Source organism: Gigantopelta aegis, chromosome 14 (genome assembly GCF_016097555.1).
Source record: "Gigantopelta aegis isolate Gae_Host chromosome 14, Gae_host_genome, whole genome shotgun sequence".
NCBI lineage: Eukaryota > Metazoa > Mollusca > Gastropoda > Neomphalida > Peltospiridae > Gigantopelta > Gigantopelta aegis.
Window position 1 is genome coordinate 59,314,512 of NC_054712.1, and position 26,002 is coordinate 59,340,513.

Here is a 26,002-nt window from a genome sequence, read left to right on the forward strand (position 1 = left end):
CAACAGGCTGCTGTTAAATCCACGTGTAATAGTGAAGCTAATTTTAATTAGATTGGTTGCACCCCCTCCCCAGTGCTAGAACAAATCCTCAAATTTAGGCAAAATGAGCTGGTCAGAAACCTTTTCACCATGTATTTCCATCATTGTTCATCATCAACAAATAGGCATGCTGAGTGAAATGGTACACTCCAAACTATATTTGAGACAAGGCTAGGTGTTTATCATACACATGTAACAAACATGATGCAACACGTGATTCACATTATTTACTTATTACTTTATTATACATCATAGTAAATTTAAAAAATGGTACAACATTTATTTTGCATAATTTTATATTAATCAAACATTTATAAACATGGTACGTTTTAATTGGTACGTTTCGGAGGGTACGTTTTAGTATGGGTTCGTTTTGACAAAACGTGGGTACGTTTTGACTAAAAATGTGTACGTTTTGGTTAGGTACGTTTCGGTTTGGATACGTTTCGGTTTAGGTACATTTTGACTTGCATCTGAAGTAAAGGGCAGATAATTCATTTTACCTTTCGAAATCATAATGGATCACACTAGATTTACTCTTTACTATTTTCCAGTGTCTTATTGCTCACAAAAAGTAAGTCTGTCTAAAATAATATAACTACAAAGCGAAAAAACTTCAACGATGTTTATTCGAATACTTATACCTGCTGTCCTATTTTAATTTATTGATTCCTGTCTGATACGTCGAACGTCAAACTAATTTTCATTTTGACGGTCGGCGAAATAAATAGGTTTACCCTATTTCTTCTAAGGTCGACCACAGTCACTTTTTTTCCTCCTTGTTTTGGCTTTGTACACAATAAATAAAACATATCCATCGGTAAATTTTTGGAATCCAGGACATTTGCCCCCCAGCCCAAAAATGGATAGGTGGACATTTGCCCCCCCAGTCGAAATGATGGCTAGGACATTTGCCCCCCAGTAGAAATGTTGGCTAGGACATTTGCCCCCCAGTATAAAAATTGGTTTAATTAACAACTTAAATTACTGTGTTTAATAAGTTCTTAATTAACCCTAACCCTAACCCCTAACCCCTAACCCCTAACCCCTACCCCTACCCCTAACCCCTAACCCCTAACCCCTAACCCTAACCCATGTGCTTTCTAATGTGCTTTTTCAACATGTGCTCAAAATGAAAATAAAGTTGTTCACAATATTTCTACTGGGGGGCAACTGTCCTAGCCAACATTTCTACTGGGGGGCAAATGTCCTAGCCATCATTTCGACTGGGGGGGCAAATGCCGACCTGTAAAGGTTTGTTTTATTCTGTAGACATTCGGTTCATTCTGTCAAAATACACCCTATGAGATTTATAAATACTAAAATGCAGTTTCACTTGCAGTGCTGTCAAGTCTCACACATTCGGCATGAGACTCACGCATTTGAACGTTGTGTCACGCATTTGAACGTTGTGTCACGCTCTCATGCCAGTATACTCCTTGCTCATGATATCGCGGCATTTACATTTTTGCGGTTTAGCACGCGTAACGCCCCCTGGTGGCACGTTTATTATTAGAAATGTGATTACAGACAACACATTGTTTTGCCCGTTAACAAATTTGAAGAAATGTCAAAATTTTGGGTAAGTATTCATAGTTTTACTGTTTGGTCATAAAATAACAGAGTGTGTGATTTTACTGACACCCCCATGGTTATAAATAGCCCCGTACTTAACATAAACACATACGATTCTGCTCTGACAGCTATCCGACTGTCGTCTGGTTGTTGACAATCAAAACGAGACTATACATGGTCACAGTGTTACGATATTTAGAACGCATGACCTCTAGAAAAGTATGGAAACATTTAAGGACCATGCCTATATTTATTGGCAATTTAAACAAAAAACATAACTTTTAATATGTTCTATTCTTGGTTTCACTAGATAAATATTGATTATATAACTCTTGAATCTTACTGATGTGATGAACAATTTAAAAAATGCCCACACAGTCTTGCATAATAATAATAATTATTATTACTGACTTTTCCATTGAAAAATGTAAATATTTTACTACAGTTGAAAAACAAAACATTTTGACTTTTCTTCGTTCTTGTGTTGAAGTTTGTTTACTAGACATTACTACAAATGTGTTTAGAAAAAGAACCATTTTTGACCCGTGCGGTCCACCATATTGTAAAATTTGCGATTTACCACGATATCGTGGTAACTTCCCTTGAACGGAAGCCAGTGCTATGGTGTACTTCCATCAACTGTTTTAATGTTAGAACTGCATTTATTTGTTAACACAATGTCATGGACGTGATTGCAGATATAGCAAAAATTGCAACCCAAGTATATATTCTTTATTTCTTCCAAATAGTTAAGTACCGCGATATCGTGGTACCCCAGTATACATGATTTTCTCATGCATTTGAAACATTATAGCAAAAAATGTTTTATGTATACATATATATTTTTTGTTGTTCACTTGATCTCGACGACTGACAAACAATCCTACGACTGCTGGCCGGCCCGGTTAAGCATCGTAAGGCATTAAAATCATATAATAGGTGTCCATGTTGTTTATTGGTCAGAATCTCGAACCTTGACCAATTGTCAGTCCCTTATTTCATACGCCGGGTTTATTCGGATTCATGATGTTGGACTCTTGACCAGACAAAATCTCACTCCTTGTGAAAGTTCCAACTTGAGAGCTCTGAACTTGTTGATCCACTGCGTGGCCAAGTGGTTAGAGTGTTCGGCTACAGTCCCGATGGTCTGGAGTTCAAATTCAGATCCTAGCATTACGTCAGGGATTTACCTTGTTTTTCCGAAATGGGGGTCCCTTGGACTCACCTCTTTCTTTTCTGGGGGTCCCAACCTGAAAACAAAGAGTCCCAAAACCACACAAATGACAGAGAGCTGCAGACAACAAATCACGTGTATACTGTATATGTTTCATTAAAGTAAATTTAACAAGCTGTGTTGTTGTTTTTCCTTTCGGGAAATCAATGTCGGTATTCATTGTTTATTCTTTCAAAATCAACATTTCACTTTGATCTGTATAATTATTTGAACCATTTCCTGCAAGCTAAATGACACTCACAATACCATGCGTTGTTTATGAATCGTGCTACTTGTTTGTTAATGCAAATCGGAACATTTAACCAATTTGTTTTATTCGCCCAGGAATTTCCGATTGTGTTCGGCCTGTTGATGAGAAGTTCTGAATGATCGCAAATCCGCGATCTCTTTCCGGAAATTACCAACTTTACACGATTAAGCGCAGCAAAGAATAAAGACGCAGTGTTCCCAGAGATTAAAACTTTTTGTTTTCGATATGGGGTTACCCCATTTGAATACGCAGTTTATAGGTAGAAAAGAAATAGTGTGTTACACAGAATGGTCGATCTTTGATAGTGGACAGGGTTACTGAAAATGTCAGATATTTTATGCGTCCCACGAGACGCAGTATCTCTATTTTTGCGGGTCCAGTTAAGTTTTAGTGCGTCATATACGCAAGTTTTGTGCGTCCGGTAAATCCCTGTTACGTCGTTTGTAGTGTTTAATGCAATATCCAGTAGATATCGTAATCCAGTACCCCAAAGAAGAGGGGGGTGGGGGTGTGGCCCGCTTCAGGATTTTTCACAATATTTTTGGGATTAGTAGTTGCAACAAATATATTTTGTGTGTGAGTAAGAAAGGAGACATCAAGTAATTAGCTGTTTTAATATTAATTTTATATATTTTCAGGTATTCATTGCACTTAAAGAGAAAAATGCAGAATTTCAGAAAAGGAATGTTGATCTGTTAAAACTGGAGCAGATGGAGGCATGGTTTATGCGAATCAATCCACGCGGAGAAGTGCCAGTACTGAAGGACGGCGAGAAGATTGTTCTGGATTCCGAAGATATTATAGATTATATTGACAAAGAAATTCATGCAGGTCATTTTATTTGTTTAAAATCTTAAGACAGCCTGGCCTTTAATGACCCTTTTTAGTGAAGTATTATAGATGCATTGCTATAGTTTTAACAAACCCTATCAGTCCATATCATCATCTGTCCAGGCATGTGCGCAGGGGGAGAGTTTCGGGGGTCAAACCCTATCAATCCATATCATCATCTGTCCAAGCTTGTGTGCAGGGGGAGGGTTTCGGGGGTCAAACCATATCAGTCCATATCATCATATGTCTAGGCGTGTGCGCAGGGGGAGAGTTTTGGGGGTCAAACCATATCAGTCCATATCATCATATGTCCAGGCATGTGCGCAGGGGGAGAGTTTCGGGGGTCAAACCCTATCAGTCCATATCATTATCTGTCCAGGCGTGTGTGCAGGGGGAGGGTTTCGGGGGTCAAACCATATCAGTCCATATCATCATCTGTCCAGGCGTGTGTGCAGGGGGAGAGTTTTGGGGGTCAAACCATATCAGTCCATATCATCATATGTCCAGGCGTGTGTGCAGGGGGAGGGTTTCGGGGGTCAAACCCTATCAGTCCATATCATCTGTCCAGGCGTGTGTGCAGGGGGAGGGTTTCGGGGGTCAAACCCTATCAGTCCATATCATTATCTGTCCAGGCGTGTGTGCAGGGGGAGGGTTTCGGGGGTCAAACCATATCAGTCCATATCATTATCTGTCCAGGCGTGTGTGCAGGGGGAGGGTTTCGGGGGTCAAACCCTATCAGTCCATATCATTATCTGTCCAGGCGTGTGTGCAGGGGGAGGGTTTCGGGGGTCAAACCATATCAGTCCATATCATTATCTGTCCAGGCGTGTGTGCAGGGAGAGGGTTTCGGGGGTCAAACCATATCAGTCCATATCATCATATGTCCAGGCGTGTGTGCAGGGGGAGGCTTTTGGGGGTCAAATCCTATCAGTCCATATCATCTGTCCAGGCGTGTGTGCAGGGGGAGGGTTTCGGGGGTCAAACCATATCAATCCATAGCATCATCTGTCCAGGCGTGTGTGCAGGGAGAGGGTTTCGGGGGTCAAACCCTATCAGTCCATATCATCATCTGTCCAGGCGTGTGTGCAGGGGGAGGGTTTCGGGGGTCAAACCCTATCAGTCCATATCATCTGTCCAGACGTGTGTGCAGGGGGAGTGTTTCGGGGATCAAACCCTATCAGTCGATATCATCTGTTCAGGCGTGTGTGCAGGGGGAGGGTTTCGGGGGTCAAACCATATCAGTCCATATCATCATATGTCCAGGTGTGTGTACAGCGGGAGGGTTTCGGGGATCAAACCCTATCAGTCCATATCATCTGTCCAGACGTGTGTGCAGGGAGAGGGTTTCGGGGATCAAACCCTATCAGTCCATATCATCTGTCCAGGTGTGTATGCAGGGGGAGGGTTTCGGGGGTGAAACCCTATAAGTCCATATCATCATTTGTCCAGGTGTGTGTGCAGGGGGAGGGTATCAGTCCATATCATCATCTGTCCAGGTGTGTGTGCAGGGGGAGGGTTTCGGGGGTCAAACCCTATCGATCCATATCGTCATCTGTCCAGGTGTATTTGCAGGGGGAGGGTTTCGGGGGTGAAACCCTATAAGTCCATATCATCATTTGTCCAGGTGTGTGTGCAGGGGGAGGGTATCAGTCCATATCATCATCTGTCCAGGTGTGTGTGCAGGGGGAGGGTATCAGTCCATATCATCATCTGTCCATGCATGTGTACAGGGGGAGGGTATCAGTCCATATCATCATCTGTTCAGGCATGTGTGCAGGGGGAGGGTATCAGTCCATATCATCATCTGTCCAGGAGTGTGTGCAGGGGGAGGGTATCAGTCCATATCATCATCTGTCCAGGCGTGTGTACAGGGGGAGGGTATCAGTCCATATCATCATCTGTCCAGGCGGGTGTGCAGGGGGAGGGTATCAGTCCATATCATCATCTGTCCATGCGTGTGTACAGGGGGAGGGTATCGGTCCATATCATCTGTCCAGGCGGGTGTGCAGGGGGAGGGTTTCGGGGGTCAAACCCTATCGGTCCATATCATCTGTCCAGGCGTGTGTGCAGGGGGGAGGGTTTTGGGGGTCAAACCCTATCAGTCCATATCATCTGTCCAGGCGTGTGTGCAGGGGGAGGGTATCAGTCCATATTATCATCTGTCCAGGCGTGTGTGCAGGGGGAGGGTATCAGTCCATATTATCATGTCCAGGCGTGTGTACAGGGGGAGGGTTTCGGGGGTCAAAATCCTTACCTTCTCAAGGAAACTCGCCAAATGTGAATTTTAAAAACAAGTTTTATTTTAATTTGGCAAAATAATTTCATGAAAAAATTGATATTTTGTTAGAAAATAACCAGGTTTCTGCAGTTTTTGAAGTTTGATAGATAATTTCACGAAATTTTCTGTGAACCCAGAGCTATCCCTGTTTTTAATATATATATTTTACTGGGAGCTTGTTACCCCCTCTTATAAACTTTGCTGATCACAGTCTACGCCCCTTTCAGCTCTGTGAAAATTCCTTCATGTGTGCCTGCTGTCTTCATACAACATACCATGTACAGGTAAACAGGTCAGGTGACGCCCGTCTTCATACAACATACCGTGTACAGGTAAACAGGTCAGGTGACGCCCATCTTCATACAACATACCGTGTACAGGTAAACAGGTCAGGTGACGCCCGTCTTCATACAACATACCGTGTACAGGTAAACAGGTGAGGTGACGCCCGTCTTCATACAACATACCGTGTACAGGTAAACAGGTGAGGTGACGCCCGTCTTCATACAACATACCGTGTACAGGTAAACAGGTGAGGTGATGCCCGTCTTCATACAACATACCGTGTACAGGTAAACAGGTGAGGTGACGCCCCTCTTCATACAACATACCGTGTACAGGTAAACAGGTGAGGTGACGCCCGTCTTCATACAACATACCGTGTACAGGTAAACAGGTCAGGTGACGCCCGTCTTCATACAACATACCGTGTACAGGTAAACAGGTCAGGTGACGCCCGTCTTCATACAACATACCGTGTACAGGTAAACAGGTCAGGTGAGGCCTGTCTTCAATGGCGATGTGATGAAAACTATATATACTTGTGACTCTGTGATGCATGTAGATTTCTCATAATGGGTCACAGAAATCAAGGAAGGGTTGTCAAAGGAAGAAAATGTTCATTGGTGCTTTAAGCATATCAAATTCTGAAATTATGCAATTCAAATCCAAGTCCAATACCATGATGATATTGGCCAACAACATGTTTGTTTGGATTTTCTGACGAGCAATTACAGCTTTTGCACAAACGATCCCTTGTTTATGTTGATATTGGTTTTGCATAACTGACAGACGAACGACAAAATTTTGGTGGAGTGTAATCATCTAAAGCCGATGAGAAAAGATATATTTTAAATTTTACCCATAATTAATTGAATTAAAAAAACAACTTTGATTTGTATATAGTTTTCAAATATACTTACCTTGATGTGTACAGTTTGTTGTATTATACTTTTCCCACACAGCTCTGGTTTTACATAATTATATAAATTTGATGTTAATGTAAATAATCTTTCCATTTTAATTTTACTTACATATACCTTTGTTTGACACCCAATAGCTGATGTGTGTTTTTGTGTTGGGGTGTTGTTAAATGTTCATTCATTCATTCATCATTCATTCTGCATTATCAATTACTGGAAACAGTTGAGACAAAACTGCCTATCTTGTTTGTTTCAGCATTTTATCTACACCCCTGTATTAAAAATGACTGATGGTACATCATGTAATTTGTTAAAAAACATTTTTATTTACTCTTTTTTGGGGGGGAGTGGGGGGTAATTTTTTTTTGAGAATTGGTATGAGTTTAAAACTTAATAATATGTTTTTATACAAGTTTTATATATATGACCGTTCACTGGTTCCCTTTTAATGCAAATGAACTATGCAAATAACATTTAAAGCTAGATCTAAGCATGTGTGTACATTTTAATATTTGTGTGATTTATAGATATAAGACTGGTGCCAGGAACAGAGTCTGAATATGGAAAGCAAGTTGCCAAGTTTCGTAAATTGCTCCTTGAATTTTCGCCTGAATTGTTAACTTTTGGAACAATGTTTCATCCTGAGTTGACGCCAGAAAACACCCGAGGTGCCACACTTTTAAAAATGGATGCAAAAGGTACGAACAAGAAAACCCCATTATGACATCAGGGTTCATATGAAAATCCTGGAAAGTCATGGAAAATGAAAATCAGTGTAGAATTTTTTTTTTTTTTTTTTTTTACTAAATACAGGGCACAATATTTGACAAGAACCATTGTTCTGTTCGCATGTCAGTTATGCAACTTTAAAATCACGAGAACCACCAATTGGTTACGTGGTGAAAAATTGCATTTTAAAATTAAAAATACAATGCATCAGTATTGAAAGTGAAAATCAGTTCATGTTTTTTTGAACCACCAATGTAGCACAGAACTGTAGTTCAAGTGCTTTAGGATTAGGTAAGCCTAACTCATCGGTTACGAGAACTATATTAGTGTAACCGAACAATCAGTTACCTAAGTAAAACTTATGTGAACTTACTTGCAGTTACCTAAGATTTTGAAATATTGTCCCGTGTAAATACTAGACCATGTGCTTGTTTCTTGCATACAAAATAAAAATCGACAACACCCCATTCTTTTGACGTCTATTTATATGTTATGCCTGGTGTGATCAAGATTATTTGCCACCAGCTGAAGTCCAAACAAAACCATAAGTCAGTCGTGGTTTGTTTCATTCTGGACTACCTACAAAAACTGTCAAATTATATTGTACAAAATTAATATTTATTATTACATTAAACAAATACATAAATTGACATATATTTTCAATTTTGAAAATATTAATGGTTTTACAAATTATTTTTAGTCAAATTAATATCATCATTTACTATAGACTTGCGTGATAACCTCACTCAAAATGACACATGGTGATCCTCTGGCTGGGATAAACTGTGTATAGCATTATACAAGTACTGACATTCAGTAAAATTAGATAATCTATTCTAAATAGGTTAAGTAGTTTTAAAATGTGGCAAGAAATCTTTTGCTCCGCATTAGTACCGATGATGTATTGTTTGATTACTTGCAGCGTTTAAGGAGCGGGCGCTTCGTTCATTGACAAACCTGTCAACATTAGCTGAGAATCACCCAGACCTACATCAAGCATATATGGCCAAGGCTAGAGATACATCTGACAAGCTTGAAAAGGTTCAAGATAAGGAAAAAATACAAAGCAATTTAACGAAGCTGGATTCTATATTTGACAGGCTGGAGGTTCAGTTGCGGCAAATGAAAATAGGTTGGTCTTAGGAAGATGGTGTTTGTTGGAAATTTTTCATCCGAGCGATATTGGGGAGGCAAGAAGGGTGGGGTGGGGAACGGCTTCCAAAATTAGATTTAAAAGGATAATCTGGTCAGATATGGATCTTATATGTTGGAAAGCTCTAGCACCCACCAAATTCGCCAATTGTGATTTCATTTTAATTTGGCTAAATAATTTCATGTAATAAATGATATTTCTTTTCACATTACCTGTCCTCAAACAAGGGCACCTCCCCCCCACGCAAGTGGTCTGGTCCGAACATCCCAACAGCCAATGGGATGGCCTAAATTCTTCTACTGCATACTGCTCTCTAGTTCCGGTCACATGACTGTAACTTCCTTCTTTTTCTCTTCGCTAAAGGGTCTGGACGTCCTTTTGCTTGGCTCTGTTTTGGACTCAACTTTTTTATAAGACCTTTGGTTTTGTATTCGTGTTTGGGTGAAATGTTTTTTCACCTTCGTTTTCGTTAGCTTTCGTATGTCTTTTCGCGTATTTCGCTTGACTTTCCAAGCATTTATTTACATGAAATGTTGTTTATATTGCCGGTTGTCGTGTCGGACGCCATTTGCAAAATGGCGTCTTTGTTGACCGGCTTTGTGTTTGTGTCATGTTTTTTTTCTTTCTTTCTCTTTCACAGATTGAAAAATTATTATCATGTCTGATAATGTTAATGTTCAGCGACTTGTACGAGCGTGTTTACGCTGTAAGAAGTTTACTGCTGGCGGCGACCCACACGACTTATGTCCGGGTTATGTTCCGTGTGCCCTTACTTCAAGATGCGACCTTGTTCGGGGTTATCAGATGTCGAGTTCGCGGCTTACCTGAAGGTGTCAGCGAGGGCCAAGAAGGTGGAATCTTCGCCTTTCATAGCAGACTCCGTGGCGGAAGTGTTACGCTCCATTTTGCCGTCCATGCTTCAAGAAACAATGGCGTCGATGGCGACCGTACCCAAACCGGCGGTTCGAGGTCAGGTCCAGTTCCAGTCCCTTCTTCAGGGAGTGCGGCTTCTTCAGCTCCACCGATACCTAAGACTTCGGATGACAGGCCTGCGGTCTTACGCAGCCCTCAAAGAAGCCGGCTCATTCAGATAGACGCTCCACGGATTCCAAGGCTCACCTCTTCGGCGCATCGGAGCCGGGACCGTAGCCGCTCCACACGACCTGTACGGGTTCCACGGATCGTCAGTGCCGACCTTCAGTTGATGTGGCTTCCAAGGCCTCCGAGGGATCTAGACGGGACTGTCCATGGTCCGGTTTAACCGGCGGCTTCCATTACGGTAGATCGATTGGCCTGTGCTCGAGTTCTACGAGACACTGGTGATGAAGCGCCTGCGGCATCTGTCATTGAAGAGCCACGGACCATATGACTATGAGGGATTGCTTGACGGCCGTCTACGACATGTTGCCGTCCTTGCCACATCCACTGGCACCGTCCAAGAAGGGACCGACACCAATGATAGCGACGTATGTCCCTCCGGAGGATGTGGTAATCCGTTCCTTGGTATCCACACGGGACGGCCCACGGTCTGGTTCTCCGGTATCTCCATCGGGCCATGACCAGAGCGACTGGCCTGTTCACGGGTGCTACGTGACTTTTCTGATGATGTATTGGTTCTTGCGGTGCTGGAAGATCTGGATGCGGCGGACCACCTGTCACTGAGGGACTGTCTGGCTGTCATATCTGATACGCTACCGCCGCTGGCCCATCCACCGGTTTCAGCCAAGAAGGGTCCGGTTTCGATGATCGCCACTGAGGTTCCACCGGCAGATGTCGGCTTTCGATCGTTGGCTGCCACAGGCCCCCGTCGGTTTACACGGCTACCAGTAACCGGCCCGTGCGGATCGTTTGTTCCAGCAGACGGAACCCTGTAACGAACTGGAAGATTGCGTCATCGGCTCACCGTTCAGTACCGTCGTCCCGTGATCGATCGAAGTGGTACAGCGTCCAAGGGTTCCACTGGCTCCTGACGGGACCGTCCACGGTCCATGTTTCCGATTGCAGCCAGTACATTGGATTGAATTGCCTGTGCCAGGTTACTGAGCGATTTTCCAGATGATGCGTCGGTACCTTCCGTTATAGAAGATCCGGACGCAGTGACCCACATGGCTGTGGTGGATTGTCTCGCTGCGGTGTATGATATGCTTTCGTCACTGCACAGTCCACTGGCACCATTCTAAAAGGTTTCCGTTTGAGGACTGATCCGATGTCGAGGTTTACTTGAGTCGACTTCGTTTGTGCCGTTCCCCATTCGTCCCAACGAACGTATCCCGTCTTCAACCTATCCTTCAACGGTGTGGTGCCTGCCTTGGATGACGCTGTTTCCGGCGGGACCAGACGTCTTCCTAGAACTTACAGATTGGCACGTCCTATCGATGTTTGTAGATGCTGTCCTATTTGATGTTTTCCTGGCGACCATAACTCCTCATGTGCAGGATGCCAGAGGATATGCCTTGTTCCAGCCGTCGACTTTGATGTTGGTCTACCTTATATCTGCCGTGACGTCGATGTGCACTACGATTGCACACTATCGTCAACCGACTTGCCTGAAGCGATCCATTCTTGACTTTCAGCACAAGCCGGTAATCTTGGCAGACTTGTGGTCTACATACGGCTGTTTGCCGTGAAGGGGTTCGACGTTACAAGCGTTCCGGGTTGGTGAGATTCCGTGCACCGATATTCTCTTGTTCGAGGAAGGTTCAGCGACATTCGGCAGATCGTTCTCTATATCCGGTGGTGATGCAAGACAGTTGCTACTTCCGCTGGTTCCGGAAGTCATCCAGTTGCCATCACGTGGTACGGGGTTTTTACCATCACCGTTTTCCTATGGTTCATTGCGGCTTATCAACTCACTGACATTCACTGTTGTTACCGCCAGAGTTCGTGACCGATGCTGTCTAGATTGTCTCTGCTGCTGTTTTGCACCGGGTGGTGTGACGGCCGTGGATTTTAGCCGGTTGCTGTTTTGCGTTGCTTCACTTCCACGTATATCGGGCATATAGCGTAGCGAGTTGCTACGCTGTATTGGCTCTTGCCTGTATCACGGGGTCACTGTTTCCGATGTTGATTCCTGAATCACTCTATTACTGTTTCATGAAGTATCATTGCAAGAGTAATTTTGACGTCGGCGCAACATTTGACACTTAGAGGTCGCGATATCCAGTTTGTTTCTGAATCCATGCATTCAGTACAATAACGCAGATTTGCTGATCCGGTTACTAGTCGCCCTGCAGTCCAGACCCCGTTGGTGGCTGTGGTTTCCAGATGAAGCCGATCTACACATCAACCTGTTGGAGATGTTGGCAGTTTACAACGTCATCCTTCATTGGCGAGAGATGCTGTCAGGCGCTTCTCTCATGGTAGCCACAGACAGTATCACTGCAGCAGCTTACATCAATCGCCAGGGTGGAACACACTCCAGCAGTCTGCTGCAGTTGACTTATCGTCTCTACAAGCTGGTCGACGAGATTCCGCTGCAACTTCGGTCTCGCCATATTCCAGGGGTTTCCAATGTGCTAGCCAACATGCTGTCTCGCCCGTCGTCTCCACAGCCGACAGAATGGATGCTCCACCCCGAAGCGTTTCGATGGGTGTGCGTCAGACTTTGGACACCAAACATCGATCTCTTCTCCACACGATTCAACCATCAGCTGAGGGTTTACGTGTCTCCGGTGCCAGATCACGAAGCTCTGGATCTCGACGCCTTGGCCATCAACTGAGAACAGATGGACGCGTATGCTTTAAAACTCCGATTTTATGTTTCCTACCGGTTCATGCTTTGTGAATATAAGGTCATTGCATGTCCCAAACACATTCCCACGGTTACATTCGATAAAACGCAGCTACTGTACAATAAAGTTCCAAAATGTGAATATTCGCAAAAACGCAGCCACATGCAAACCATGTCACCACTGCACGTGCGTTGTCTGCACGTGCAACATGAACACCGACAGTATAAAAGTGCAGGGTGTTCGATTGCCTGGCCTCTGTATCTGGCCGACAGTTGACAATCCAGGACATGCCACGTCTCAGTGAACCGCAGAGAAACAATGCCATCGGCCGACTAGACGCAGGCGAATCCAGAACGGCCGTTGCCAGGGCATTCCATGTGTCCCCAAGCACCATCTCCAGACTGTGGGACCGTTACCAGCAACATGGATCAACACGTGACCTCCCTAGATCCGGTCGACCACGGGTCACTACCCCCGGGCAGGACCGCTACATCCGGGTACGCCACCTTCGGGAACGATTGACTACTGCCACCTCCACAGCCGCAGCAATACCAGGTTTGCGCAGGATATCCGACCAGACCGTACGGAACCGCCTACGTGAGGTAGGAATTCGTGCCAGACGTCCAGTTCGAGGTGTCATCTTAACACCACAACACCGTCGACTCCGACTGCAGTGGTGCCAGATTCATCGACAATGGCCTCAACTGCGATGGAGACAGGTGTGGTTCAGTGACGAGTCCCGATTTCTGCTCCGACGTCATGATGGAAGATGTCGCGTGTATAGGCGTCGTGGTGAACGTTATGCGGCAAACTGCGTGCAGGAAGTGGACAGATTCGGCGGGGGTAGTGTCATGGTGTGGGCAACCATATCACACACTGGCAGAACTGACCTGGTCCACGTGCAGGGCAACCTGAATGCACAGGGCTACATTGACCAGATCCTCCGGCCACACATCGTTCCAGTTATGGCCAACGCCAACGCAGTGTTCCAACATGACAACGCCAGGCCTCACACAGCACGTCTCACAACGGCTTTCCTACAGAACAACAACATTAATGTCCTTCCTTGGCCATCGATATCACCGGATTTGAACCCAATTGAGCATCTATGGGACGAGTTGGACCGACAGCGACAACCACAGCCCCAGACCCTGCCCGAGCTGGCAGCAGCCTTGCAGGCCGAGTGGGCCACGATCCCCCGGGACGTCATCCGTACTCTGGTTGCTTCAATGGGCAGGCGGTGCCAGGCAGTTGTCAACACACGCGGAGGCCACACCCGGTATTGACTCCAGATGACCTTGACCTTGGTGGTGTGTCCTATCACTTACTCACAATGGACTAGAGTGAATTGTGAACAATCCTGCAACATTTGGTAATTATCGGACTCACCATTCAATAATTAAATCAATTCTCCAAACGTTACGACAATGTGGTTTTGCGTTTCTTCTTTTGAAGAGTATATCTTGCCGATCCGCATCCTTTACCACTGCCAGACTGGGATCATCTGTTGTTGCATTCCACGTCAAGACTATACCATCCTCGTCCGCGGTTGTTCCAACTGCACGCGTGGACTTTATCTCCAAGAGTTTGAGGAAGAAAGGCTTTTCTTCGCAGTCCACTGCGGCCATTTTGAAAGCACACAGATCATCTACTACTGCAGCTTACAACGTCAGATGGCTTTGCTTTCACCGATGGTGTCCGGGAAAAAACCCAAAAAACAAAACAACTCAACCTCAGACGATCCAGATACCTTGTCTCGCTGTTTTTTTAGCTGTATCTGTGGACCGCTTTACAATTGAAGGGGTCTACCATCGCTTGGTACATTTCGGTCATCGCTACTGTTCATGGTGTCACTACTGGAACGAAGTTATCGGGTATTCCTGAGATCCATAAGATGATCAAAGGGTTTCGCCTTGAGGATCAAGTACACCGGTTTCGGCCACCAAGATGGGACCTGAATCTGGTGTTACGAGTGTTATCGACCGCACCTTATGAGCTGATTGAATCCTCTTCCCTGCAAGACTTGATGCGGAAGACAGTGTTTTTACTCGGTTTTGCCACGACTGCCCGTGTCTCAGAACTCCATGCTCTTGATGTGGACTTGGTACGTTTTTACCGAGATCGTCGTGCGGTCAACTTGGGGTTACTCATGAACTTTGTTGCAAAGAATCAGTTACCAGACCAAACGCCTCGTTCGTATGTTGTGCAGGCCCTCTCCTCTATCGTTGGTCCAGCGGACGTTGAGGACTTGGCATTGTGCCCTGTCAGAGCCCTGCACCAGTACATCGAGAGGACCAGATCTTTTCGACAACATCGCAAGAGACATTTCCTCTCCTGTAACCAGAGTCGGTTGAGGGATATTACCAAGAACACGGTGGCCACCTGGATCCGGTCTTTTATCCTGACCGCCTATCAGAAGGAGGGTTTACCTGCTCCATCTGCTACTAATCCACATGAACTCTGTGCCTTGGCTGCCACGATGTCCCTGCACTGCAACACACCCATTCAGCACATTATCACTGGTTGTTTCTGGGCTATGGACTCCATCTTCGCCAACTATTATCTGAGGGATATCTCCACAGAAGACGTTGAGGGGTTCCATCATCTGGGTCCGGTTGTTGCTGCACAGACTGTTGAATACAAGCCGTCCTCGTCGCTGTTGATGTCTGTCTGATTCTGGGCTGCATACCGAGATGTCAATCAAATCGACAGGAGAGGATTGCTTAGACTTTTGTTCTTTTGCACAGTTCACGCACTGGTGCCGGAACTTTTGTCTCGATAACATTTACCCTGCACTGCATGTGGTTATTTGTTGTCGTTATTGAACTAACAGTTCTTTGGTGTACTAGACAGAAAACACTCAGGGGACTTGTTCAGTTCAATGTTCTGATGGATGCACCTCATTAGGTTGTCGCTTGTTGTTAAAAAAAAGTAACACTTTAATACGTGAGGGGTTACCTAACACCTGCATCCCTGGTGTTACGTCTTCCCACCCTGTCAGAACCAGCATGTGATGTGGCTTCCGCCTCCTGGTCCATTTGTTCTGGGAGCAGTAACTGCCACTGCTGACGGATGCCACCATTCTGGTTGTTGTTACTAACATCACCTGCATTGGTCTGTGACGGGCATCCCTAGGAGGAGGGCTTACCAGGGTTGGCCTCATTCTTCCACTAGTCAGCCTCTTTCTGGTTTGGGGAGTTATCACAAGCATCTACGGATCTCGGCACCCACCACCATCTGTTGAATGCTGCCCTTGTTTGAGGACAGGTAATGTGAAAAGAAATGGAGAAAACTTGGGAGTGTTTTCTCTTTTATAGATACATTACCTGTCCTCAAGATTTCATCCCGCCCGGGCCTCCCCGCTTACTGTTCTCCGTGCGATGTGCTCAGGGAAAAAGAAGGCAGTCACAGTCATGTGACCGGAACTAGAGAGCAGTATGCAGTATAAGAATTTAGGCCATCCCATTGGCTGTTGGGATGTTTGGACCAGACCACTTGCGTGTGGGGGGGGGGGGGGGGGGGGGGGGTGCCCTTGTTTGAGGACATGTAATGTATCTATAAAAGAGAAAACACTCCAAGTTTTCTCCATTTTGTCAGAAAATAACTGGGTTTCTGCTATTTCTGAAGTTTAATAGATAATTTGGTGAAACTTTCTGCTCATCCAAAGCTAGCCCTGCCCATCCCATGTGTCGTTCCTGTGGGCCTGATCGGAGATGGGGAAGTAACTTTGCATAGAATGTTTGAATGACTATTATTATGTTCATTATATTATATTTAGAATAGGCTCTATCATACAGGAATCCTAGAAAATCATGGAATTTGTCAATGTCAGTTTCCATCACTGAAAAGTAATGGAATGTTCGAACTGGGTCATAAAAAGTTACAGAAATTGAAAATTGATTGACAATAAAAAAAAATTGCCTTTAAAGTAACAGTGGATGGATTGGCAAATTCATTTATAAACATTGTAATATAAATGGATTTATGAATAATGATGATTGCACAAAAATCTGTGAATTTCCCATTTAAGAAAAAAAAGGTAATCAAATTTGCTTTTTTGTTAGTCCTAGAATTTAGTTTATAGTGCAGGGTTCAAACTTGACAACGACACCGATGGCAATTATGTTGTTGGGATAAGAATTGCAGTAGGTCGATGGGTTTACTGATGAATAGTTTTTGCTGCTGGATAAAAATTGTTACCATTGTTTGAAAAGATAATTTTGGGTTTTCATAATTGTGGCAAACATTACTGGCTTAAAATTGCTGCTGGATAAAAAATATTATCATTTGTTAAGTTTCAACATTGTGTTTTTATAATTATATAAATTTTACTAATTCTAAAAAAAGCCCAAACTAATTAAACAATTTCTGAACTTACAATTTCAGAAGTGTGTGATGACTCGTGGCTGTGTGGTCCAGAATTCTCTGCGGCTGATATCTCGTTAGCCGTTCTTCTCGGACGAATTTCGTACATGGGACTCGAAACAACGTTCTTCCCCCACGAGAGACGGCCGAACGTCCAAGCGTATTGGAAGAGAGTGCTACAGCACAAGAACTGCTCGGAAGTAATCGGCAGTTACCAAGATTACGCGCTGAAAGACTACAATAAGAATTCAAATATCATTCTTCCGGTTGCGGGAGGTGTAGCCGTTTGTGGCTTGGCTATTGGAGTGGCTACATTTCTGTATAACAAACGTTCCTAGGTGGAATTACGTGGCGATGGGTCTTGGCTGTGAACGGTTATGTTAAACTTGACAGAAATTTTTTTGAAGGGTCAGCTTTTGAAGCATGTTTGCTGTAAGTTAAGACTTCTTAAAATTGGTTTTCGAAATAGGAGTTGTTAGCAAAACATATGCTCGATCCCAATACATATACTTACATTTAAACTGGTGCAGCAAGAAGACGCTAACATTATTTTAATTTGGGCAGAATGACTAAGAACTAATTTATTATTTGGCGGAGAGGTGGGCGAGTGGTGAGAGGTAGCTTAGTGTTAGACTTTAGTTTGTGATGTGTGTGTGGTGATGGGTCTCGGCATCGAACATTATGTTCAGCATTACAAAAATTGTTCGTTAGGCCATTTTTAGAAGCATGTTTGCTGTAACCTAAGAATTGATAAAATCGATTTTAGAAATGAGAGTTGTCAGCACCAAATATGCTCTATCCCAATTCTCACATTTAAACAGGGTGGGGCTAGAGGACACTAAAACAATTTTCATTTAGGCAGAATCACTAAATTGTTTTTATTTGAAAAAAATAATGAAATAAAGAGGGGTGGTGAGGGGTGAAAGGTAGCTTAAAGGAGGTGATGGGTGAAAGGTAACTTAGGGGGGTGAAGGTAGCTTAAGGGGGATGAGGGGTGAAAGGTAGCTTAAAGGAGGTGATGGGTGAAAGGTAACTTAGGGGGGTGAAGGTAGCTTAAGGGAGTTAAGGGGTGAAAGGTAGCTTAAAGGAGGTGATGGGTGAAAGGTAACTTAGGGGGGTGAAGGTAGCTTAAGGGGGATGAGGGGTGAAAGGTAGCTTAAGGGGGCGAGGGTGAATGGTAGCTTAAGGTGGGTTAGGGGTGAAAGGTAGCTTAAGGGGGGTGAGGGGTGAAAGGTAGCTTAAGGAGGGTGAGGGGTGAAAGATACCTTAGGGGGGTGAGGGGTGAACGTAGCTTAAATGGGAGTGAGTGGGTGAAAGGCAGCTAAAGGGGGATGAGGGGTGAAAGGCAGCTTAAGGGGGAGGTGAGGAGTGAAAGGTAGCTTAGTGGTAGAAAACCTTTGTTTCTGATGTGTGTATGGCCATAATATGTGCTTACCAGTGCATATCAGAGATCCCTGTGCTGTTATGAGGAGGAAGTAATTTATGTATAGGCAGCTGATTTCCTCATACTTCGGGCCAACTGTTGACACAAACTGTGATGAGACCAAATAGCCATAGTGTGCTGAGGTGTTGTTAAAAAAGCATTCCTTTCCGTTCCCATTATTTGATTGCATTTGAATTATAATGGTAATAGCTTGTCTGTGATAGAAATACGTAGCTGCTACAATTGCCATTCATCACAACACCAAAAGTGGATTAAAGTTTAGCATGTTGTAAACTTTGTATGGCCATTAACCTGATTCTGCTTTCAAAAATGTGTATTTCCATATCTGCATTTTCGCAAGTGGATTCCTTTACACAATACTTTTTGTCATTTGATTTATCAGTTTAAGAATGGTTATTATATCAGGTCCTTACAATGAAGGCCCTCGAAGACCATTTGATTTATCAGTTTAAGAATGGTTATTATATCAGGTCCTTACAATGAAGGCCCTCGAAGACCATTTGATTTATCAGTTTAAGAATGGTTATTATATCAGGTCCTTACAATGAAGGCCCTCGAAGACCATTTGATTGCCAGTTTTTTTCAGGTATTGATGATTATAATTTTAAGTAGGGGAGTTCATAGCTCAGTGCTACAGAGATTGCCTGATGCACGGTCACTCTAGGATCAATCCCCATCGGTGAATCCATTTGGCTATTTTTTTTTCCAGCCAGTACGCCACGACTGGTATACCAAAGTCTGTGGTTTGTGCTGTCTTTAAGATGGTGCATATAAAAGATCCCTTGCTACTAACAGAAAAATGTGGCAGGTTTGTGCTGTCTTTGAGATGGTGCATATAAAAGATCCCTTGCTACTAACAGAAAAATGTGGCAGGTTTGTGCTGTCTTTGAGATGGTGCATATAAAAGATCCCTTGCTACTAACAGAAAAATGTGGCAGGTTTGTGCTGTCTTTGAGATGGTGCATACAAAAGATCCCTTGCTACTAACAGAAAAATGTGGCAGGTTTGCTCTCTTATATGTGAGAATTGCCAAATGTTTGACATTCAATAGCTGATGATTGATAAATCAATGTGTTCTAGTGGTGTCGTTAAACAAAACAAATGTAAACTTATAAAGTGGATCGTCTACAAAGTTATCAACATGTCTTGTAGTTCTGTTGTAAGCTTCACGACTATCTTTCCGATTTTGTTGTCCATATTCCTGTACAATTAGTACAACAGATTTGGATAATTAGCTTCTCAATTAAAATACCAGCAAACATTCTGCATATGATGTCACTGAACAGCAAACTCACGTTTAAAAAAACAACTTGTTTATCAACTATAGTCGGGCATGTATATTAGGGACATATTCCCTTTACACTGGTGGTGAAATTATGTTGGTGCGACAAAAAAATCTGTAGTGATGTAAGTTTTTTTTATAAATTGAATTTTTTTTTTAGTGTGGGAAAGATATGTTATATGCATTATACTGATAAATTCATATGCAGAACCACGATTATGGAAAGTGGACCTAATGTATTTTGTGTAGTATACGCCTTATATGGTGTAAAGTTTATTCAGCTTATTAATGAATTTGTATACAGATATTTACTGTAGAGACTGGAAATCTGGGAATGAAACAAGGTAGCTATTGGCAGATCTTGCTGTGAAAAAACTATGGGGAGTGATTAATAGCTCCCCTAACTTGAATTAGAACTAGATTCAGGGGAGTGATAGGGAGCCAGAGTGATAGCTCCCTTAATGTGATGAGATCTGTAATGGAGATCTAAACATATTATACAGCATTTATGATAATGTGGTGCTTTAACCAGAAGAGATAATTGAATCTTAGCATATAACCATTCACATTTCTGCCCTACTATGACAAAAAGACTATTTTAGGGTTTTTTAATGTTTTAAGTAATTTAAAGAAAATGCGAAACAATGATGCTCATACTTTAAAATGAGTTATTTTAGGATGAAGAAAGATACACTTAGTCTAGTAATCTGTATAAACTTATTGGCACATTAAATGTTGGGTTTTTTTATCTGATTTTGATTTAAATTTAATATTCCTGTCTTTTATCATCTTTTGTATCTATAAATGATAGAAACTATCTAATACTTCTAACAGGGTGATAACTATGTATTTCAACGGTTTGCATAATTGCAAATACAGATTTATTCAGTATTAATTTTAGCTTGCAAGCAGCTGTTTAGCTGCAACTCTCAAATCTACTATAATGCTTGAGTTTACAAGTAATTATTTGATTGAAAAAAAAAAAGGATTAATTGTCAATGTTCATAATACTGTACACTGCACCTGGTGATTAGAGGTAATTTTTAGTAATTTCAGAATGATAACTGAATGCAATTTTAAGGAAAATAACAATATGAAAAATCCACTATGTTTGTTTTTGACCGGTGTCTCGTCAATCGAATTGGGCCTGACAGTTAATAAAACAAATTTGGACATGACCTTTTGACATAGTAGTGCAGGTTTGTATTATGTGTGATAGAAAAAATATGCGGAATTGTTTTATCCTAGTCACTTTGTTGTTTTGACTTAATTAAGGTCATGATTTATACATTATGTTTTGTAAAATCATTAAATATGTCCATTCTGGAATTGCTTATGTTGTTTTTGCAAAAGTGGATCTTACAATATACAGAGTTCATACACTATCATCAATGCATATTCATGACTTTTAAAACTCCTTTTTCTACGATCAACAACATAATTTTGTAATGTTTTGGTTTTAATTGCCATTCTTCTTTACAAAATTTTTAAGTTTACATCTACAACTAGCAGATACACTGGTCATATATTTACACATTTGGAATCTTATTTCATGCAGAAAATAAATAATTAAATTAAACATTTTAAGGACAACTGAAAATAAAATGTGTATTTCAAACTATATTTGTGGTACTGTAAAAAGAACTGTACTTTAATGTAGATTTACATGCAAAACTAGGCTTACGATGACTTGTGAATTTGGGCTATGGTTTTCATTTTTTATGACTTTCTATGATCCAAATCAAAATTCCATGACTTTTCAGGTCTGAAAAATTACATTTGCTAATTCCATGACTTTTCAGTTTCTATGACAATGGTCTCCACTGCAATTATTGCCATGTTTATGCATGCCATTATTATTCCAGGGGCTTGCTGTTATTCCTATTCAGTTGATATCCCATGTCATGAACTGTTTATGATCTTCTAGCCAGTGCACCATGACTGGTATATCAAAGGCCATGTTATGTGCTATCCTGTCTGTGAGATGGTGCATATAAAAGATCCCTTGCTGCTAATCGAAAAAAGTAGCCTATGAAGTGGTGACAGCGGGTTTCCTCTCTCAATATCTGTGTGGTCCTTAACCATATGTCTGACGCCATATAACCGTAAATAAAATGTGTTGAGTGCGTCATTAAATAAAACAGTTCCTTCCTTGTTTATGATCTTTTATTCCGTTTCAGTTACATTGTACAATTATGTAACTCAAGTGAATGGCTTTGTGACCAGTCCAATCTTGCTAGTAGCAGGATGATATGAAAGAAAAAAGAAAGAAATGTTTTATTTAACGACACACTCAACATTTTATTTACGGTGGGTTATGGATCACACAGATTTTTGAGAGGAAACCCACTGTCGCCACTACATGGGCTACTCTTTCCAATTAGCAGCAAGGGATCTTTTATTTGCACTTCCCACAGGAAGGATAGCACAAACCATGGCCTTTGTTGAACCAGTTATGGATCACTGGCCGGTGCAAGTGGTTTACACCTACCCATTGAGCTTTGCGGAGCACTCACTCGGGGTTTGGAGTCAGTATCTGGATTAAAAATCCCATGCCTCGACTGGGATCCGAACCCAATACCTACCAGCCTGTTGACCGATGACCTAACCACGACGCCACCGAGGCCGGTAGGATGATATGACTGCTTTTTCCTGTCGTCGTAATTTGCAGTTCCAGAATAAAGTGGGTTAACTTTAGGCCAATAACATGCTGAAATGTGCCAAAGATATATTTCTCTCTGCCAAAACTAATGCGCATATTCATCTCCTTCAGAGTTACAATAAAGTATTTACCTAATATCCACCACCATTAAAAAGCAGTAAAAAATGAAGAAAAAAGAGTATTGTCCAATGTTTAAAGGTAAACTGAACAATTTATTTCTGTGCATACGATTCAAGTATGATATCATGGACACAACAATTCTTGTTTCGACTGATGGTTCTATCAACAGGCAACTCCATAAAATTTTAACATGCATTTTGTTGGAGGAAAGTTACATGTGCTATGAGCTTTAAACACCCGGCCATATTTGTGATAATTCTGACATGTAGTTATCAGAGGAAACCAGCTACATTTTTCCAAATGCAGCAAGGGATCTTTTATATGCACTTTTCCATAACCTTTGACCAAATGTGGTGCACTGGTTGGAACAAGAAGAAACCCAATAAGTTGAATGGATGCACCAAGGTGGCGTGATGGAAGAACCTCCAGTAAGCACTCGACCGACTGAGCCAAATCCTGCAGTGTCCAGTCATGCTCTTCTGTAAAATATATTGGGTGGGGGGAGGGGGGGGGGGATGTGCTTGGACAGGAGAGGGTTTCGACCCCTGCACATGCGTCTAGTACTACCAAAATGTTCCTACTTCTAGTCTCAGAAAATGCCTCTTAATGTAGTTCCAGTTTCCACAACAATACACGGAGCTCATTAGGACGCTGTTTGCAAGTAGCAGAGTCTAGCCCCATCCGATTCAGTTGATTCAATATGTTTCCCTTGTTTAAAAAGTAAGATCTCGAAAACACAAAAAGATATCAAATGACTTAATTATTATTATTTTTTTTAAAATTATTTAAATGTCGATAGTGTCAGGGATGGGGCCCTGAATCACTATCTTACAGATAATGTTGAACATAAATAACATTAAATATATATATAATACATAACGAGTATTGTTAGACTAAATATGTTCAGATTGATTGTACATTTTTCCATAGAAAGAGGCAGGGAGAGAGAGATAGAGAGATAGAGAGATATGAAGTACAGCAAGACCATTTTAACATTAAAAAAGCATACATGCACATACACACACATACACCAGCACGCAACGTAGCTTGATAACAAATGTATACATGTGATTAGTTTTCCATCAGTTGTATTATAGTTTGTTAATGTTCTGTGATACTGTGGGAAGTAGATGTTTTATTAAATTACTATATATTACATCTGTTGCTGGAGGCGAGAGGATTTAAATAATAATACAAAAATTATTATATTAAATATTTTTAACTAATGAATGATACAGTGACCACTTGGTAAAAAAATTGCTAAGACTGTTCTTACTAAAATATAAATATTTTTCTATAGAGTATCTTTGTTTAATTTCTTTTTTAAAATGAATGATATTTAACTTAACCTTTTGCACTTTACATTTATATATGAAATACTTAGCTAGAAGTAGCAAGAGATCAAAAATATTATCTGTGTTAATGTTGTCTTTAAATCCGAATATGACTAGTTTGAGAGACAGTTTTATGTATAAATGATTAAAGTACTTCGATAACCAGTTTAAAAACGAATTCCAAAACGTATAAACAAAGTTACATTCCCCAAAAAGATGTTCTATTGTTTCTTTATTTACATTACAAAAGGTACATGTTTCAGTATCAATAAGTTTTAGCTTGAAGGCAAAAATATTTGTCGTTAGTATTCTGTGTAATATCCTATATTGGAACCATCTTAATTTTACTTCTTGTGTGGTGAGAAATGGTTTCAAATAAATAATGGGCCAGATATGATCAGTACTAAAACGATTTTGCCATAGCAGTATTTGGTACGTCTGAATATGTTAATGTGTAATAGTATAATTTTGATCCTTTTTTAATGGAACAAAGTTTTCTTTGGACAGGTGAATCATCTAAAGGAATATTTGTGTCTATCTTACTAATTTTAGTTTTTTTAAGGTATACCTTGAGTGAATTAATGACTCCCTGATATTCTAAAAAAGACACATGTAAGTCATAAATATAATTAAATTCAGTTATATGTAAAGACTTCTCCACGATCATTAACTAGGTCGCATATTTGAGAGATGCCTTTTTCGAGCCATTTTTGTTTTAGAAACGTTTTCTTATCGATTTTTATATGACAATTATAGAAGATTGGTTCTGATAAAAGATCTTTAAAGTCTGTTACCTTAATAGTTGTAAAGAAATCACAAAAAGCCCCAAAACAGTCCTTCCAAAACAAGTTGTTAATATTTTTTATAACATCTTTGAGGGAAATCATTACCAAATACAGGAATATTACGTAGTTGGGGAAAACATACCAATAAAAGGGGTTTCCATTTTGAATCATTACTTTCCAGTTTTCGTAACCAAGTAATTTTCAAAGCTTTAACATATTTAAATATATTTATCATGCCTAGGCCTCCCTCTTTAATAGATTTACACATGGTATTTCTTTTAATTCTATCCGGCTTTTGGTTCCATACAAACTTAAATAATATTTTATTTAATTCACGCATAAAATATTCAGAGGGATTAGGTAGTGTTAAAAGTAAGTAGCTGAGTTTAGATATTAATAAGGATTTTATTATAGCTATTCTACCAAGTGGTATCCAGTTATTTATTACTTGTTTAATTTCAAACAGTTTAGAATTATAGTTAAGTTTAGTCATTTCAGCTAGATCAGTACTAAAGGTAATGCAAGTGCTTTAAAAGTGGAAGGATTCCATTTTAAATGAAGGTTTTGTAAATATCTGACTGCACTGTTCTTAAATGAGCCAATCCATATGACTTCAGATTTATCATAATTAATTTTTAGTCCTGATAATTTCGCAAATATATTCAAAGTATTTATTGTCTCTTTGAAGGACTCTCTACTACCATCAAGTATATCATCAGCGTACTTTGAAATAAGATACTCTTTATTTTGTACTGAAATTCCTTTAATTTTCTTATTTTTGCGTACAAGTCCTGCCAGAATTTCTACACAAAGGAGGAATATATATGGCGATAATGAGTTCATTAATAATTTCATTTTTATCTGTAACTATAGAACCATATTGTTTCTCAATCTGAGTCATTGATTTACTAATAAAAATTTAATTCCTATTTTCTAAATTACAAAAATAATTATTTTTTATATTATTATTATTTTTATTTAATTATTA

General features: G+C 41.2%; 1 protein-coding gene across 1 annotated transcript; it reads left to right on the top strand.

Annotated features, from left to right (window-relative positions):
• The first annotated feature begins 382 nt into the window (after window positions 1-382).
• On the top strand, window positions 383-18,395 carry LOC121389425 (ganglioside-induced differentiation-associated protein 1-like). Its single transcript, XM_041521051.1, has 5 exons — window positions 383-613; window positions 3,737-3,929; window positions 7,937-8,107; window positions 9,061-9,270; window positions 17,409-18,395. Exons 1-5 carry the CDS (start codon window positions 557-559, stop codon window positions 17,723-17,725), a joined length of 948 nt encoding a protein of 315 aa, XP_041376985.1. The 5' UTR covers window positions 383-556; the 3' UTR covers window positions 17,726-18,395.
• Window positions 18,396-26,002: the final 7,607 nt, after the last annotated feature.

Coding starts and splice junctions, on each gene's coding strand:
- LOC121389425 (XM_041521051.1), top strand. CDS start 557: ATGGATCACACTAGATTTACTCTTTACTATTTTCCAGTGTCTTATTGC. Junction 614..3,736: donor TGTCTTATTGCTCACAAAAA/GTAAGTCTGTCT, acceptor ATATATTTTCAG/GTATTCATTGCACTTAAAGA. Junction 8,108..9,060: donor TTTAAAAATGGATGCAAAAG/GTACGAACAAGA, acceptor GATTACTTGCAG/CGTTTAAGGAGCGGGCGCTT.